A 14,389-nucleotide genomic window follows, 5' to 3' on the forward strand; every position below is an offset into this window, starting at 1 on the left:
GTGTCCTTCACCAAGAGTGCACCAGGCACAGCAGGGGGGACCTATGCCACCCACCGCACCGTCTGCTTATGGGCAGAGGTGCTCGAGGGCTGCGTATGCGACGGGAGCGGCTGTTCCTTTTAGCACCGAGGCCAAAGAATCGAGACCAAAAAATCCCCATCACCTCCTGCTCTAAAGAGAGATGTCAACGTAGGCAGCAAACCTGCACCACCCACAAAGGGGCACTTCTTTGATGCTTGGCCTGAAAGTGTCTGAGGCAGACGCCAGCCCCCCCCCCAGGCAGCGGGGGCTTTGCTAAGGCACCAGGATTTCAGCAGGCGGGTTACAGTCCCCAAACCAGGTGCTGAGACCATCCCGGGGCGTGCAAATTCTCCCGGGTGAGAGTGGCCACACCAGCAGCCATTCCCCGCTTGCTAACCCAGCACCCACGAGGTCCTGGCCCCATCTCCCCAGCGAGGAGCGTGGCTGCGTCTGGCTCACCACAGGCACCAGCCCCCGCCCCCCGAACACCCCTTCTGCATCCTACACCTCCAACTAATGGCTGCAAGTGTTGCCCTTAATTAGGACACTGCTGATTGCCTTTAATTGCTAGTTGCAGCTCAGCTCTGAGGGGGACAAGAGCTGGCTGTCAGCAAAAAAAAGTACTTAGCTGGTCCTTGGTGAGGATAAACATCCTGCAAGCCTTGTGCAAGGGGACTAGTCCTGTCAGGAAAACATGCCTTCAGAGGAGAGACCAAACTACCTAAACCTCGTACTGGACCTGCTGTCAGGTACTGCCTGGCCACATCAGTTCCTGGAGAGACGCGCACAAATCTTCACCTTTACCTTTTCTCCATTTTGCAATAAGTTTTTCCCTCATTAGGAAGCGTTGGCGTTGTCGTCAGGTACTGCCTGGCCACATTAGTTCCTGGAGAGACGCGCACAAATCTTCACCTTTTCACTGTTTCCATTTTGCAATAAGTTTTTCCCTCATTAGGAAGCGTTGGGCAACTTCTTCCTCTCCAAACCCGCTGCTATTACATGCTTAGTCATGTCTCCTCCTTGATTCATATCAGAGAGAACAAATTTGCATGATTGTTTGTTGACAGCAAGACCTCTAATTGCATCATTTGGCTGCGGCTCCAGCTCTGATTTACACAGCCTGTTGCCATGAGTTAAAACACTTCCCTACCAGAGATACACAAAGCTGTCCCCAAACAGCTAATGCTCCATTTGTCTTTTGGGAGAAACGAGGCTGCCCGACGCGGGCGATGAGAAGCACTGGGGCGAGTTGTTCCTCTCCTCCTACGAGCTCGACCTACTTATTGGGCAACGGCTCGTGTTGTAGCAGGGTCGACAAAGAGACAGCCAGGATGGTTTCATGGTCTTGGTAGGACTTTTTTTGGGTAGGAAGTCTGTCCGTCCCCAACCCTTCCTGCAGTTCCCCGTGGCTGTGGGTTGCCTGCAAGAGCAATAGCGCGGGCTCGCATCCTTCCCCGCCGGCCTCACTGGTCCCGGGTGTTGGACATGGGACACCCGCTTTGCTCTTTCCTCCTGAAGCTCCTGTTTTCACGGTGACCGGCGCAGGTGCCTTCTCCAGTGTATTTGGCGGACACATTTTTGGCTGCAGAGCTGCCATTAGTCGAGCTGGGGATAGCTGCAATGTCCTGCAAGGGAGAAAACAGCGGCTCTCGCCCCACGCGATGCTTTTAAGGTTGGACTGGAGTCAGAAGGCAGGCTGGCTGGTGCACTGCCAGGCTCGCTTACGTTACGTGGTATGTACCCTTACAGATGAAAATTAATCAATCCTCTGGGCTCCAATGCCACGATATGGAGCGTGATACATCACCGAGGGAGGACAAAATATGCTTTACATTTTAAGTCTGTCCAAAAACCAGATGGCAAACACATTCCTCCGGCATCCCTCCCACTGCCATACAGCCGGGACATTAGCTCTGGCCTCCGAGGGCAGACACCTAACATCTTCTGAAAGCCCTGGGACCTCAGAAGAGACCTGGGACCCCCCCCAAAACCTCAACAATCCAAGCTGAGATCCCAGGGAAGAGAAACAGTCAAAACCACCGCAAGAAAGGTTGTGCAGGGCTTCCCCAGGGCAGGCGGGCAGTGTCCTGGTGCCACTTTGCACAGCTCCAGCAATTTGTTAACAGCAATTATTTGTCATGCCTTGCTGCCCTTTATGGTGGCAGCCTTTTAACGAGACAAAGGAGGCAATCACACTGTTGTCTCGAGCCGCTTCGAGCTGCTTTTGCCCAGGATTGCGGTGGAACACCAAGTAACGTGCACCCGTTGCGAGGCTGCTCTCTCGTGGGGGCGAAGAAGGGATTTCTGCAACAGAAACAGCTCAGGAGGGTTTAGCTGTTCTGCAAAGGTTCCAGGAAACAGTTCAATGCTGATCTTAAACAAATAAAAATCTTCTTGTAATTCCTCCTGGTCAAATTCCTCATTTTGTGCTGTTGTGAGGGTGGTGGTGCCAGTCGCTCTCCGGCCGGGGTGCGGTATGGGGGGGGGTCATCCTGCCCCAGCTCTGCCCCACTCCCCTCAGCAATATCCACGCCGCCGTCGCGCCGCTGCCGACCCCGCGGCTGGTTCTCCTGCCTGGCACTGCCACAGCCCCAGCAGCGAGCTCGCCCCAGCTCTTGCGCACCATTTCCCAGGGTTTGGACCCAATCCAGTGCCATGGGTCTGCCAGGAGGCCAAATGGCCTCGTGCAGCCAGCCCTGACGGCACTGGGGAGGGCGGGGATTTCAAGTGCAGAACGAACAGCAGCAAGGCTCCGTGGAGACAGGAGAGAAAACATCAGCTTTACTTATCACCAGGGGCCAGAAAGCGCTGCACACGTGGCTGAAAAGGTGACCAGAAAGTGACAAAGCACTTCATTTTTTCCACCGAAGTAGAAGAGGTCACACGCAGGAGCACCAGTGCAAAATACGTAGTGATAAAGGCCCGCAATGCTCTACGGGCTGCTGATGTAACACAGCCAGGGTTTTTTCTCCTGGGCAAATAAATAAGATGTGATATTAAATGAAAACCACATAAAACTTGTTACACAGAATAGAGTATATTGCTCATTTGCTGCTAAATTACGGCCTATTAACTTCCTCCTAAGCAGGCTATTAAGCCGTGTTGTTTCACATGAGGAGTGTTTCGGAAGTGTTATCACTGTGCAGTGGGGGAAAGGGTGTGTTGGCTTGTTTTGCTTTTTTCAGAGGTAATTGCAGGGTCACACTGATCCCCAGTATCAGTGCCCTGCCCCTGCCGAGTGACACCCGGCATGAATTTGGCCCCAACTGTTGATTTTTCCACGTGCAGAGCCTGCCAAGGACCTCATTCAGCCTCAGAGCATTTGCTGATGCTTCCTCTCCCCAGCACTTGGCCGTTATTTATTTTTCTACAATTAATGCTACAAGTCTTTTATGAGAGCAGAAGACTTTGCAGGCACAAAAATAGTCAGGAAGCGAGAAGTCATGGGCATGTTGCACTTTCCCTGCCATTTTATGGCTGATTGCCATCACCAAGTGTTTCTTTGTCCTCTGATACAGCCCGGCACCTTATGCCCTTGCCAAGCACAGACCCCACACTCGCCCTACGACCTGTGGTGTTGGGCAGGGGCACGTACTCACATGAGGGACCAGCCCAGGTAGACGGCTGTGCTGCCCCAGTACATGGGATTATCCAGGACGCTGAAGGGGAAGCTGGTCACTTTTGCCTCCATCAGGATGCCGAAGTAATCACCTGCAGAGCAAACAGAGGGTTTCTCGTTAGGCTCCACGAAGCTGGGAGTCGCGGAGGGCTTTGGCACGCTGCTACCTTCCCCCATGCCACGGGGCATCCCTGCCGGGGATGCAGAGCGAAGGCAAACGAGGGATTTTGCTGCTGACTTCCAGGCTGAGAAAAGAGCAACAAATAGGTTGGCTGTTTACTCTGTGTCTATCAGCTTTTCCAGGAATGGCTCTTTGCCCATGAGGAAGGTTTGTGCATTGCAGTGGGGCTATGGCAGGCACGTCCCTCACCGGGAGGCAGCTCTGGAGGTCCCAACTGGCTGATTCTGGCTTTCTCATTTGAAAACTGCCTGTCTGATGCCACTTGACAAGGAAGCAATTGCATAGGATCAAATCCATTTAATGGGGAAATAAGCCCAGCGCACTGTAACGGTGTTTCGAGATGTTATAATCACGACCGCCACCACCAAATGTCCTCATTCAGTGTCACCCTTATCTCACAGCTCAGAGAATTTCTCAGAATTTCAGAAAATAGCACCTCTGCCTACAAAACACTCAATTATCGGCATGATGATGATGATGATAATAGGTGATTGTCATCTGTAATGAGGAAAGCTTTCAGAACTGTCAGCATCCAACCAGCTTCCTATCTACCTCGGAGTAATCCTTCCACCCTCCTGAAAGGAGCCTAGAAAAGAAATGACAAGCAAGGAGATGTTGTGCAACTTGTGAGCGGCATTTCGGGGAGGGAGAAAGGGCTGGGATGCCGAGCCTTGATTTCTGCTGGTCTTACTTGCGAGACCACGAAGCCCAGCAAGGATTTTGCTCCGTGCCCACTGTACAAGACGCAGCATCAATCAGCGAGGAGCAGTGCCGGTCCATCAGCTCAGGGAGCTGCCACAGCTCTGGGTCGCGTTCCCAGCCCTGCTGCCAGCCTGTTCCCTGACCTTGGGCAAGTCTCCTCCGTCCCTCCCAGTGCTATTGTGCACCGATCATAATATCAGTCTTTCTTATAGCACGGAGGGTGGTGAGGATTAATGTATGGTGAGAAAGTGCTCGGAAATCCAGATAAAAGGCATTACAGGAGTGCAAACTATTCAAGGTTATTATTACTACCTGGATCACAGTGTAGTTTCTTTGACCTCACATGGTGCAAAAACATTTATTTCTAAGGATAAACAGCGCCTGCCCAATTAGACAATGCTTTTGGGCTTTAACTACAGGCAACTAAGTGAGATAATTGCCTGGTATTCATACTATATGTTCTCACAGTTACTTGGCAATGCATCTCTGAGATCGTTCTGGTAGAAAGAACACATCACCCCCCGCCACAGCCCATTTCTGTGCTTTCTTATGTGTCAAAATGCTTCATTATACCCTGCCCGCCCTCGCCTTTGGGCTGAACACCTCGCTCCCCAAACGGTGCTGGCACCGGGGAGGTTCGCACACAGCCCTGGGTGCACGGGGCTGGCAGGGGCTTATCTGAGCCTGGCACCAGTGGGGCTGCAGGACCCTCCGGGCAGGCTCCCTGCAAGCAAGAGCACACAGCAGCTGGGGGGAGCAGGCAGCTCCCCCAGGACACAAGCTTTTCTGATGTAAACTCTGCCTCTAAACCCACACAGTTAAATGAACATGACCACCAGAGAGGACCTGCAATATTTTCATATTCAGGCAGGTGCTAAGGGAAAGGACCGTGCATCGGTTTGCACAGCATCAGCCTGGGCATCTCCTGTGCCTCCATTAAGCCCTCAAGTCAGGAATCAGCCCCTTGTCAGGCTGGGGGACTTTGGCATCTAATTTGGGTTATTTTTTGCTGGAGGTCAGCGTAACCACCTCACTGCACAGGGTAGACGCTTTGGATTGCAGCAGCCAAAAGCTATTTGATGGACTCCGCAAGGTCCCCCACGGTCCCCGGAGCCCAACCTGGGCTGAAGCACCATCTCCGCTTCTCTCCAGAGAGCCGCCGGCTTTGCCATAGCCCAGTAACAAACTTCGGTCAAGCCAGATTTACTTGAAATCTCGGTCAGTGCTGGAAGGAACCGCGCTCGGGTGCGAGACAGATGGGCTCAGACAGGCAGACCCGCCTCTCGGTGCCCTCGGCCTCTGGGAGGCCAAGCCCTCGTTACTACGTTCGTCAGGAAACAGGGCAAATGGCGAGGCGGATGGCGCTGAACTGATGCCCGAATCCCTGCGAGGGCACGGTGCCGAGACGGGGTGCTGGGAGGATTGCTCCGCAGGGGAGAAGGTTGCCGGGGCGAGGGGCCGCATCCAGCCGCTGCACAGGCTGGGGTCGGTGCTGCCGTGCGGGAGATGGGGCGGCACAGAAAGGCTTGTTGCAGAAGGGTGACTCACGCGGCTCCCACCGCACCGTTTAGCCCACACTTAAGAGACAAAGTGCTTTGCAGCCCCTCCAAAGCTTAAATGTGCTGTTAAAGAGGAATCTAACGGGCAGCCCCGATGCAGTCTCTGTGCCCTGCCTGGTTCAGCCCTCATTGCTGTAGGAAAACCCAAAAGGGAAGGGTCAAATGCCGTTCCAGTAAGTTTTAGAAGTGCTTGGGTGTCAAAGGCTCTCTCAAAACTTCTCTTGAGCTCAGGTATCAACTGCGAGAAGCTGGATGCCCCCTTCTTGCCAAAGCAGTGCAGCCCTTTGCTACCTGCAGTCAGAAGTGCTATCACCGCTGGGGGACCCTGCTCCTCCCGCAGCACCAGCACATCACTAAAACCCTGCATGCAGGAGGACATTGGAAGTACCAGTCCCAAGTGAGTCCTGAGCAAGAGAACATCCCACGTGAGATCCTCAGAGACCTGCAGACCCCTCATCTTCCCCACGGCTGGGTAAGAAACCACGCTGAACAGCACTCTCCATTAAGAGTTTGCTGACTTGGACGCGTGGGGGCTTGCACGGAGCTGAGAAGCCGCTATCGGTCCAAGGATGGATGCTCCGTGGGGCTCCAGCTGGGCCATGCCTCTGTGGCACAGAGGTCCCGAGCCAGCCCGGCTGCACCAGCACATGGTCTCGGCATCTTCCCACCCTGACTCAGCTCTGCCCGAGCGCCCGTCATGCCCCAGCTAGCAGAGAGAGCTGGCCTCGCTCCCTGCTGCGTCATGCAAGGCTTGGAGCCGTGCAGCCTCAGCCCGGTGTACTCCTGGCAGGGAGAGCCTCCGCCAGCAGAGAGGATGGAGCAGAAGTGCCCGATACGGGCCACTAACGCCTGCCTCTTCCCTGGCCCGGGGGATACGGGAGCCACCGGCCACACAGAGCGGAGGGGGACAGGGCCACCCTCACCACTTACGCTGAGCCTGACTCACTTGTTTGCTTTTCCCCAGCGGTTCAAGTCCAGTGGATCCTCCTGGTCGGATGAATCAGGGTTTACGTAAACAACCCCAGACCTGGCTGAACTTCAGGAGCACTCAAGCAGCTCTTGCTGGCGGGTACTCCTGTGCCCGGCCTCTCTGGACATGTCTCCGCAGACACAGCATCACCCCTGGGGGCTGCGGGTGATTTTGGAGGATGCCGGTGCCCTGTAGCTGGGGGACAGGGGTGTAACACGGGACCAGGAGCAGGGCTGCACAGATGAAGGGTGAGGGCACACATTCAGGAGGGCTGAGCTCTATTTCTGGCAGCAGGATCTTGGCCAACTCAACACATTTCTTTGCAACTCCACTTGAAACCAGGAAGGCTTATTACCTCCCTCTCTTCTTCCTGGCGACGCTGCAGGAACTAATTGAATTTGGTTTGTAAAGCACTTGCAAAAGCACAGCCTAAATGCAGTGTCAAAGCTGGGGCTGTGATTATTTCAGCCAGCGGGAGCTGCCCCTTTCCTTAGGTATTTATTGTTCCTGTCTCTATTTTATTTTTATGAATTCCACACATACTGGCATGTTTTTAAAGTCAACAACGCTAATAGAATTATTCTCTAAATGTGAAAGCAAGCACAGTGGAAAATGCCTTCTGCCATAAAGTGGCAGATAAAAGAATCTGTCAACGAACATCAGGTTTATTGCAGAGGGAAGAGCAAACGAGATCCTGCCTTGGCACGTGTGTTGAGCGGGTGGGGGCTCAGAACAAGGCTGCCGGACAGCTCGCACCCGCTGTGCCGGCGCCGACCCGCTCGCAGGGTCTGCACTTGGGGTCCCTTTCCTGGAGGGCATTCGGACTGTCAGATGATCAGCTGCTTTCCAAAATTTCAGGCCTGACGCTGAAGCTGATGGGACTCACCGTATAAAACCACTGCACCATCTTCTCCGTGCGAGGTAACGGCATGGTTAGATCACGCTTCGGTATCATAAAGCCAAGACCAAATCTAACAGCCCTGAAGGCAAGGACGAGGAAATTCTTACAGGACTCTGCCCTAGCAAAAGACCCCTGCAAGGATTAAATGCACTTTCTGGTTAAGCTGTTGAATTTTTAGTGCTTACCTAGGAACGTCCCGGTGAATCCCAGTGCTAAGAAGCTGGAGATGACAAACAAGGTCCCTACAGCCAAGATGGCCAAGCCCGAGTAATAGGCCCAGTGGCAGTCCAAGCCCTCCAGCTTCGGCTGGCTCTTCATGGCTTCTGTGAAGCTGTTGGAGAGACAAGGGCTGTTAAAAGCGGCGACTCGTTACTAACATCACCCACCTCTTCCTGGGAGATGCGGAGCTTTGGGAGGGGATGCTGCTGAGGAGGACCCTTCACCGGGTCCCTTTTTCTACCTGGACCTACTCAACCCCCCAACGGGAGAAGCAAGGAGCTGAAGCCTTGCGAGCAGCCAGGGCTTGACCTGGGGCAGCCATTTCGACTTGCAACCCTTGCTCACTCCTGGAAATACCAGCCCCACCGAACTGCAATATCAAAAGCTTTGCCTTGCTCGCCAAACCCCAGGTTTCATCGTGACTGGGAGCTCTGGGAAAGACACCCTTGCAAACGCTGGAGGCTGCGATGCCTCGGCACAGGACTTGAAGGGCTGGGAGCAATCGGCTGGGTTATCTCGTGCTCCCACCCCCATTCCTCTCCATCAAAATATTTTGCAGCGTTCATGTGTTAGCCACGTGCCCAGGAGTGATTCACGGCTGAAGCCTGACAGTCAGGGGGAGGATTGGAATGGCGAAAGGAAAATACTAGAGACACGCATTTTCAAGTGCGAACACAGCTTCTCAGCTCCAGGCTTGTTCAGGCATTTCAGGTCTGACCTTCCAAATACTCATTTGTGAGTGGAATAATTGTGACCCCTCCCTTCAGCCCCCTGAACTTTGCCCGGAGCAGGGCTTGGCAGGCTCAGCATCTCAGATGGCTCCGATACAAACGTATGACTACAAAGGAGACAACACCGTGATTAAAAAAATGCCCATTAATAATAGTGAGAGGAGATAACAGACCCGCAGAGCCGTACGCAGTGTTTCTCCACATGTTGCTGACACATGAGGTAGGAAACTTTGAGCCTTTTTTTAATGAGCACCCTGGAGGCTGAAATTCAAGTGGAATAACAGCTCTCCTGTGCCTCCGGCCACCGCTGCCTGCCAGGGCTGGGCCAGGAAAGCTGCTCCTGCCTGTGCTCCCGGGCTCCTCGGCTGGAAAGCACTTCCATGACGTTACCTGCAGGGCTTGGGATAGTTTTTTTTCCCCCGACGTCCAGCTTCCCCAGGCCCTGCAAATCCCTGGATCTTCTCTGTTGCCCAAATGAAAGCCGAGAGAGACAATCCTGCCTGCCCGGCTGATGGACAAGCGGCTGGAAACGCACCTTTTGAAGGCTCAAAGACCAGACGGCAAGTTACATGCACCAAGCAAAGTCCAGGATGATATTTAAACCCCATGGTTTAGGGACCTGGATGATATTTTTTGTTTTCCTTGGAGCTCGTTCCTACTAGGTTTTCTACTGTCGGAGAGTTTTTAGGACCCCAGGGCAAGCCATTTAATCTTCGCTTTGGACTGGAGCAAGGAAACAAAACATAGAATAAATGTAATGTGCTTGGGAGTGAGCAAGAACACAGCATCTTGGTGATTTACACTCTGCTCCCCACGCTGGAAATTACAGGGAAATTCCTTTTTCCAGGAAGCCGAGCACAGGCAGAGGAACGACAGCATGGCCCCGGGGCGATGTAACGGCACACGTCCCCGGGGCTGGCCCTCCTCCAGCGCCCAGCACACCTCCCTGCGCTCACCAGGCTCACGTTGGTTTAGCTTAAAATCGTTACTGATGGGGACACACAAATCTGGCTGCAACGTGAAGCAGCAGCAGCCACACAACCCTTTACATCATTTCGCTGGTATTTATTTTTAAATGACACAAGTCTCCCCTATGAGGAAGCCCAAATCCGCATCCCTGCTATCAGCGCTGCCTGGGTTTGGGAGGAAAACAATCCACCTGCGGGGATGTGCCCATCCGCCTGAGCAATCCTGGCCTGGCCGTGCCCTCAAGGCACAATGTGACACCCCCGGGGATGCTCCGGAGCTCTTTGCTCCCGCAGAGGAAGATGCTAATGCCTTTTCACAGTGCTGGGGGTTTGGCTCTGCATCTGGCCAGGACCTCTCCACAGGGGACCAGCACCGGGAAGGGATCTCACAGCAATCAAAAAACACTGCTGCCGATTTCTGGGGAGGCAGGTCTGGGAAAGCAGCACCGAGCTGGCCCCCGCCTGGATCCCAGCCCCCGGCAAAGAGACAGGAGAGCAGAGAGAGGTACAGCAAGAGCACAGCGCTCGGAGGCTGCTTCTCACTCCAGATGAACTGGATTCATGCTATCTTACACCCTCGAGGCTCCTCTGTCCTACGCTAGTGACCTGACTTGGCCTTGGAGCAGGAGAAGAACAAAGGTATCTTCAAGAGCGTGAACTGGTTGACTGCGAATCAGCCTCCGAGGTTTTGCAACCAGCACGTGACGTGGTTTGTTTTGGCAAAGCTGTCTCCCCTGCTCCAGATGATCCCATCCTTCCTTTTCACGGTCGGATAGGCCTGCATTAGTTACCCTCATCAGCATGTCTTGCTCGGTCCCCTGCTGTTTGGCTTACAGCTAGAGAGGGAGGTGTTTGCACGGAGATAATGGACTGCCTTTCCCTCTAGTAATGTTTCATATCTTCCTAAACACACTCTCTATTTGCATTAAACATGATGCGCACAGGAGTTTTCAGAATTGGTAAATAAACCTTTTAAGCATTTATGATGCTGGGCCATGACAAGCAGCACAGAGTCGTCAATTATTCTGTCATCCGTGACTGCTCCTCGGTGGCGGGGGAGCCTCACCGCGCCACGTTTCACCCTCCCTGGCAGGGGGAGGACAAGGTGTTGGCCATCTCCCTTGCTAAGGGGGAGCTAGTCATGCAGCCGATCTGTCATGAAACCAGTCCCTTTCACCACGTGCCTCTGAGTCATATTTGTTACAGCATTTATTTCTGGCTGCACGACAAGGCAACGGCCCAGCTCGGCACCCCAGAGGACACCAATTAAAGCCACGTTTTGTCCCAGTACCTGGAAATGCTTTGTGTGCCGAGCGGAGCGATTGCCATGGTGCAGAGCATCCCTCTTACCAGTGCAGGGGAGGGGTGGGTGAGCTGCAACCTGCTTTGATCACATACCCGGCTGCTATCACGAGGATGTCTGCCATTGGGAGGGGGGGGGGGCCTGGAAGGTGCCCCCAGCTTTGGCAAATGGAAATTGGGAAAATGGGGCTTCCCCTAACGTCTCCCTATGCTTGCTCCCCACTTCCTCCAGAGCGAAGCATGGTACCAGAGGCACCCATTCTCCACCCCAGCGGGGAAAAACCCAAATCCATCAGCTCCACTCTGGCCAAATTGGGAGATTTGGCCAGTCCCTGGCAGGGTGCAAGCAGCCACGGCGGCTGCGGTCAGGCTGCACAACTGCCACAGCGTGCCGCAGGGTTTTGCACGGGGAAGCCAAGGCAGCGGGCGTCGTTCTGCCCACCCTTCCCAAAACAGAGACGCTCTTGCTCAGACACTCAGCTGTTGCTGCGCGTGTGCCACTGCTTTGTGGGAATCATAGAATGGTTTGGGTTGGAAGGGACCTTTAAAGGTCACCTAGTCCAACCCCCCTGCCGTGGGCAGGGACAGCTTCAACTAGATCAGGTTGCTCAGAGCCCCGTCCAACCTGACCTGGAATGTTTCCAGGGATGGGGCATCCACCACCTCTCTGGGCAACCTGTGCCAGTGCTTTACCACCCTCAGCGTAAAACATTTCTTCCTTAGATCTAGTCTGAATCTACCCTCTTTTAGTTTACCACATAATAAACCACATGAACAAACCACATGAACTGGAAAAACACTCAAAATATGGTACTGAAGCATGGGACAGAGATGTCACGCAGGTGGGCTCGCAGGAAGAAAGTGGGAGCGAGAGAAATCGGCTGCGGTTCCTCTTGCCGGGATGCAGAGGGAACACAGGGCCAGGTTTGCACAAACAGGCGCTGATTTATTCAGCTGGAGAACGGTGATTGCAACACCAGAAATTTATCAAACCCTCAGCCCAAAATACATCCCCAAAGGCTGCATGGAGCACAAAGCAAACCTGGAAATACTGTACTAAGAGAGAAGCTGAGCTTTTTAGATCTCTGTGCCTCTCTCAGTGGCCCACAGCGAGCATATTTTGTAATCCCTTTCCTGTAAAGGAAGGCAAAGACCTCATGCAGCAAACTGGGTCACTGCTGGGAGCAGCTGGGAGCAGTCCAGCAGTGCTCCCTTTGCCTGATCCCAAAAATCAGCCTGGAAACTGGGGCTGGCAAACGCAATTGGGGCAGAATTGGGCCAGGGGCTGGCAGGCAGCAAGGAAGCAGCGGTGGTGCAGGGTTTCAGAGGCAGCAGCCGCCGCTGCGAGGTGCCGTGCTCACCATGCGGGACGTCGGTCCATCCCCCGTGCCTGAGGTTTTGTTCCTCTCGGCAAAAAGGAGGCAACGGGGATAAAACCATCTGGTGGTGCCCAGCAGCACACACCGCAACAAAAGATCTTGTTCATTTGAAAAAAAGCAACCCCAACAACGCTGAAATAGTCCTGCCGATACCACCACCAATTGTTAGCCCAGTCATCATCTTCACAGCTTCTTTTGCCAATAATGACTTTGCTTTTCTGCCAGCGCCGGTGTGCATGTTATTTAGGTCAGTGAGGGGGGCTGTAGCAGCTTCTCCCCCCCGCCTCACATCTCAGCTGCCCGGTTTCTTCATCCGGATGCCCGGCAGCCGCACCAGCAGGGACACGAGGTGCTATTGGCCACCTGGGGCTTTTTCCCGGACAGCCATCAGAGATTGCTGGCAGCGTGGCTCGGAGGGGACACGGGCTCCTTCCAGCCACGCTTGATTCCCATCATCAAACTTGGTCACTTCTGCACAAAAGGCCACATGGTTCTCGGATCGATACCATTTATACCATGCTCGTTCATGGTACCAGCTCACAAAATTAAACAGCGTTGAGCATAAAGCCAAGAGGCACTACCAGGCAGTGACAAACAACCCTTCCCTGTGCAAAATCCCGTCCCAGGGTGGATTCATCTTCTTGGAAGCGTCAGCTCCAAGTGAGAAGCCCGTCCATGCAGGAGGCAATGCCCAGCGAGTGGCATCAATGAAGGACTTCACATCAGCTGGCAGTGTGGTACCCACCGAGCAGGTTGCCAAAGACGCTGCCCTTGCTCAGCCTCTGCGGGGCTCGCTCCCACTGGAGGCATCACGGCCCCAGGCACCCCGAGAGCCTCCCGTCTGCAAACCCCCCTAATTCAGGGTGTGCACATGGCTGTTGCCTTTACAGCTCAGGAAAACACCCTGAGACCCTTAAGGTGGGAAGTTCATAAGCTCCCTGTGTACAAAACCACCGGCACACGCCTGCCCCAAGATGGGGAGTTTGCCAGGGTGTGCAAAAGGGAGCACAGGAGGGCTCGGAGGCAGCGCCAGCGGCTAATTGTAGAGCTGATGCAGGGAAAGGTATCAACAACGTGGTAAGGCAGGAGAGAGCGACACTGACTGTAGGTCTGGAGGACAGTTAAGGTTGTCACGTCCCATGCCACACAGATAACAGTCATAAACTGCTGGGGTAGCACAGGCAGTGCAGATAGTTCAGAAGTTCAGGAATTGTTTTCACAGATAAGAGCCTCAGTGATGGCAGTTCCCTGTTTCTTGCAGAAAGAACACAGCTGTAATGAAAATAGTCATTGCACCAAAGCAATTAAGGATGCTTGTCTTGTGCAGTTGACTAAGCAGGTCCCCCCCCCCGCCGGTCACAGGTCATTCTGGATTGCTTCTCAGAAGCAAGCCAAGGCTGATAATGAAGCTCAGAGCTGGAAAGCACCTAATTGCTTAATTGAGCACAAGATATTCCTCTTCTTACACCCTTCAGAGCAAAGCTTGAACGAGAGCATCACGGCGCCGAACCAAGGACAGGACCATGGCAGAGACCCATGCGTGGGGTAGGAGGCAAAGCAGCCGCACAGCCCAGCTCCCGGGTACTTTCAGCCACGATGCCAACCTGCTCGCAAAGTTTCTGTCTGCTCTGTCCTCCCCTCCTCCATCCCCAGCTTGGAGCCTTTCAAAAAATTCAGTTGCAAAAAGGAAGCAGGTTTTTAAAAACAAGAGAGAACCCGTGGGCTCCTCAATCGCTCCCTGGCAGCCCCCACCCACGTAAAAAGTCCCCAAAGCACAGAGAGAGGAGTTTTAAAGGCTGGATTACAGCACTGGGGGCGGAGGGACCCCCCGAGGCTG

At 53.9% G+C, this 14,389-nt stretch overlaps 1 protein-coding gene across 3 annotated transcripts in view; it reads right to left on the reverse strand.

Annotated features, from left to right (window-relative positions):
• PEMT (phosphatidylethanolamine N-methyltransferase) overlaps window positions 1-14,389 on the reverse strand; it is a 42,612-nt gene that overhangs the window by 3,278 nt on the left and 24,945 nt on the right. For all 3 annotated transcript variants that reach the window (XM_009286453.2, XM_009286451.2, XM_009286452.2), the window contains exons 4-5: window positions 8,139-8,284; window positions 3,621-3,732 (exon numbers count right to left, since the gene is read on the reverse strand). In XM_009286453.2, coding sequence (XP_009284728.1) covers window positions 3,621-3,732; window positions 8,139-8,284 — 258 coding nt within the window. The remainder of the gene's footprint in view (window positions 1-3,620; window positions 3,733-8,138; window positions 8,285-14,389) is intronic.

This window comes from Aptenodytes forsteri, unplaced genomic scaffold (assembly GCF_000699145.1).
Source record: "Aptenodytes forsteri isolate BGI_AS27 unplaced genomic scaffold, ASM69914v1 Scaffold55, whole genome shotgun sequence".
Classification (NCBI taxonomy): Eukaryota; Metazoa; Chordata; class Aves; order Sphenisciformes; family Spheniscidae; genus Aptenodytes; species Aptenodytes forsteri.